At 43.9% G+C, this 4777-nt stretch overlaps 1 protein-coding gene across 1 annotated transcript; it reads right to left on the bottom strand.

The window, feature by feature from the left end:
- Positions 1–1644: 1644 nt before the first annotated feature.
- Positions 1645–2800, bottom strand: LOC119307867. Its single transcript, XM_037583989.1, has one exon. The coding sequence runs from the start codon at positions 2798–2800 to the stop codon at positions 1700–1702; it is 1101 nt and encodes a 366-aa protein (XP_037439886.1). The 3' UTR covers positions 1645–1699.
- Between the last annotated feature and the right edge of the window lie 1977 nt (positions 2801–4777).

Here is a 4777-nt window from a genome sequence, read left to right on the forward strand (position 1 = left end):
TGGTTTCATTGTTTTGATAGTTTTTTTTTCTCTTCGTGTTTTCTGTTTGCAAGGCATTGAGTAATGTACCATAGTACTCCCTCCGTTTCAAATTGCATTTCATGTCACAATTTTACAATATTTGTATACTTTGCATTTTTGCTTTTTAAATTTGGTTTTGTCACGTGGTTTCGTTGTTTTGATAGTTTTTTTTTCTCTTCGTGTTTTCTGTTTGCAAGGCATCGAGTAATGTACCATAGTACTCCCTCCGTTTCAAATTACTTGTCGCGGGTATGAATGTATCTAGATATATTTTAATTCTAGATACATCCATTTCTACGACGAGTAATTTGGAACGGATGGGAGTATGAAACTATTTATATATTTGAAGCAGAGATACGATTACTAATTATGTAGTCTTGCAAATTGACTGTTCAGGAAACATAAAAGGTCATTCTCATCATCTTTTCATTTGTCACTTCCCATGGTGAGGGAAAACTGGTTATGCATGGGAATTGCTGATGAACGCAACATTACATTTGCATATCGCAGTGGTGTGCCGGGATGACACGTCCGGGAATGCTGTGCCGGGCCGGGCCATGACCAATGCACATTTTATTCGTAGCAACAGAGTGAATCGTTTCATAATCCAAAAATTGCAAATTAAACCACATCTCACTTGTAACCCAAAGCACGTCTGACAAATATTACAATATTTGTATACTTTGCATTTTTGCTTTTTAAATTTGGTTTTGTCACGTGGTTTCATTGTTTTGATAGTTTTTTTTTCTCTTCGTGTTTTCTGTTTGCAAGGCATTGAGTAATGTACCATAGTACTCCCTCCGTTTCGAATTGCATTTCATGTCACAATTTTACAATATTTGTATACTTTGCATTTTTGCTTTTTAAATTTGGTTTTGTCACGTGGTTTCATTGTTTTGATAGTTTTTTTTTCTCTTCGTGTTTTCTGTTTGCAAGGCATTGAGTAATGTACCATAGTACTCCCTCCGTTTCAAATTACTTGTCGCGGGTATGAATGTATCTAGATGTATTTTAATTCTAGATACATCCATTTCTACGACGAGTAATTTGGAACGGGTGGGAGTATGAAACTATTTATATATTTGAAGCAGAGATACGATTACTAATTAATAGTATTGCAAATTGACTGTTCAGGAAAACATAAAAGGTCATTCTCATCATCTTTTCATATGTCACTTCCCATGGTGAGGGAAAACTGGTTATGCATGGGAATTGCTGATGAACGCAACATTACATTTGCATATCGCAGTGGTGTGCCGGGATGACACGTCCGGGAATGTTGTGCCGGGCCGGGCCATGACCAATGCACATTTTATTCGTAGCAACAGAGTGAATCGTTTCATAATCCAAAAATTGCAAATTAAACCACATCTCACTTGTAACCCAAAGCACGTCTGACAAATATTGCAAATAAAACCTGAACATCGTACCATCCGTGCTGACTGTATAAATTAAGGGAATGTCTAGGGCACATCTAGATGTGCCCTACTTATTGCACATCTAAGTGAGTGAATCAAGTATGAAGAGGAAAAGAAAAAAGAAAAAGAAAATATCTACACGAATCTCAACATAAGATCAATGATATAGGACTTAGATGTGCTTTAGCAAAACTGATAAATTAAATGGTCGAAAATTAACAGCTCTTATTCCTGCTACAAAGCACATAGTTTTGTTTGGATCAGTGCGGACTTGGCATGATCCAAGAAGGCCACTGCCAGAATCTACCACACATGCACTTCAACAGGTTCCCGTACGAGAGATCCTGGGTGGTGAGGTCGTCGAGGTCGAGCACCGAGACGGTGTACCTCCCATAGACGTCCAGCCCGTAGTCGTCGTTCACCATCTCGTGCGAGCTGGCCACGTACACGCAGTTCCTCCGCACCCCGTTGAGCCCGCCGGCCTCCACGCAGAAGCCGCGGAGATGGTCCACGAACAGCGCGCGGTTGCCGATGCCGCCGCCGGCGACCTCCGACCATCCGGCCGCCAGGCCCCGGCTGTCCGCGCGGAAGACCTTGAAGAGGCCCCCCGAGCCGTATGGTGCTACTTGGAACAAGAGGTGCGTCCTGACGATGAGGAGCAGCTCGCCGGAGGACACGACGAGCGTGGACTCGGGTGTGCACCAAGCGTGTCTGGGCGACACCAGATCTGGTGGCTCGACTACGGCGGTCACGGCGAAAGTTGCGGCGTCCACGGCCGTGACCCTGCGGGCTCGCCCGTCCAGAAGGTAAAACGTACCGTCGTCGTAGGTGATGCTGCTGACGGCAGCCGTTTGCGAGGATCCGGCGGCGCTCCATGACCCGCCGTCGCCCGGCAGCTTGCAGAAGAACACGCCTTTGCCCGGCGAGATCATGACGACGCCAGGGGACCGATCCCATACCATGTCACGGAGGATCTTCTCATATTCGCCGTGGAAGAAAGGCGGCAGCGCGGGCAGGCTCTCCGACGCGCCGGTGAATGGTTGCAGCAGCGTGGCCGAGAGGTCGTTGGCCACGCCGAGCGTCCAGCCGCGGGGCGAGGCGAAAAGGAAGGAGCGGCCGCACGCGGCGGGCATGGGGGTCTCCTTGATGCTGTCGTCGGCGGGGGACCAGAGACGGCGGTCGGCGCGGGAGTAGCTCTGGGAGGGCAGGAGGAGCAGGGGGGCGCGGCGGCGCGCGGCGTGCTCCGCCGAGGCCGAGCGCCAAGATGGGCACACCGAGCGGAAGCGCGCGAGGTCCACATGCTCGGTGATCCTGTCGGCGATCCCGGCAACGAGCTCGGCTGGCAGGTCGGACCAGCTCATAGTGTTGCCGCCTGCGAGCTTCTTGGATTGATGGAGGGTTGGAGGGGATAGTCAACCAAGTCTTCTTCTCAGCAAGTCACTATGGACACTATGGAGTAGTTAAGATCTCATGTATAGTAGTAGTAATCACTATGGACTCTATGTCTATCTTCCAGTTTAAACGTCTCTAATTTACTTCTACAGCTGTATCCTAGTGATTGGCGTCATCTTCCTGTAAACCATGGTCGATGCCTTTTTTTTAACTCATGCGGCTTCCTAATGGGTGAGATCAAAACTTTTTTTCTTCAAGAACAAGCAACACATTGCGTGTCATTTTTATCATTAAGAAGGAAAAGAGTCATTATAGGCAATTGGTGATGAATAAGAACATGGTCTTGTTACACCAAATGAAATGGACAAGAACGGTCTCCGCCTAACCCACTAAGAGCATCTCCAATAGCATATACCTACTCCCTCCGTCCTATAAAGCGTTTTTTACACTAGATGGAGTATAACTTAAGCCAATAACCAAAAACCACCAGTATACGTTTTTGCAACAACAAAACTAGCTACACAATAGAAGGTGTCCATGTGGTGTCTAACTAGTACTCGGGTCTTACATTAAGTTACATGGGAGATAATTTAGCAACATTGCATCATTGTAATTTTCTCAACAGAACCTAGTCTTCTCTTCTTCAATACTTCTTACTACATTAAATAGATTGATATAAAGAGTTATTTTGGATTTCATTAGTTTCTTGTGCAAGTTGTGTGTATATCTAGAGTTACTTTTCATCTCTATAAGTTCCTAGCCTTGTTTCCTAGGATGGAGCATGCTTCATCCTAGCAGTTCAAGGTGACTAGGGAAAGCCGCATTCCCTTTGATCTTCATCCTAGCGGATTAAATAGTTAAGATCTCATGTAGTAGTAATCACTATGGACTCGATCTATATCTATCTATTCCAGTTTAAACCTTCCTAATTTACTTCCACAGTTGTATCCTAGTGATTGGCGTCATCTTCTTGTAAACCACGGTAGATGCCTTTCTACCCTCAATAAATAAACTCGTGCGGCTTCCTAATGGGTGGATCTAAACCTTTTTTCAAGAACAAGCAGCACATTGCCTGTCATTTTCATCATTAAGAATGAAGAAAGCCATTACAAGCAACTGGTGATGAATAAGAACATGGTCCTGTTACACCAAATGAAATGGACTAGAACGGCCTCCGCCTAACCCACTAAGAGCATCTCCAATAGCATATACCTATATCTTAAGCCAATAATCAAAAACCGTCAATATGAGTTTTTGCAACAACAAAACTAGCTCCAACACAATAGAAGGTATCCATGTAGTGTCTAACTACTACTCGGGTCTTACATTAAGTTACCGAGGTAGTATTGAGTTAGACTAGAGAAGGAGATGATTTAGCAACATAGCATCTTCGTAATTTTCCCAACAGAACCTAGTCTTCTCTTCTTCAATACTTCTTACATTAATAGATTAATAGTACTGATATACATGAGTTATTTGGATTTCATTACTTTCTTGTGCAGATTTTGTATATATATCTAGAGTTTCTTTTCATCTCTACAATTTCCTAGCCTTGTTTCACAGGTGGAGCATGCTTCATCCTACCAGTTAACCTAAGTGACAATCATATGTTCAGGACATTATAAAATCATATAAACCATTATAAAAACATATAAACCATTTCAACTCCAACACAATTCAAATTAAAAATGTCTTGATTGACTGGCCAGTTCAAAGGACCTCGACTTAGGGATACTAGATCATTGGTGGCGCGCGTTGCCGCGCCCATCCATTTGTACAATAGTATGGTAGGTAATTTGAACAAATTCATTAGTGGAAGTTAACAAAATGTGGGATGTTTTTAAAAATGATTGTACAAGCAAAATACTATACACCCTTAGGACATCATGTTCAAGCTGATTGGACCGCCAGGAACGATCGAATCACACAATCCGACAACCTAGAAA

This window comes from Triticum dicoccoides, chromosome 1A (assembly GCF_002162155.2).
Source record: "Triticum dicoccoides isolate Atlit2015 ecotype Zavitan chromosome 1A, WEW_v2.0, whole genome shotgun sequence".
Classification (NCBI taxonomy): domain Eukaryota; kingdom Viridiplantae; phylum Streptophyta; class Magnoliopsida; order Poales; family Poaceae; genus Triticum; species Triticum dicoccoides.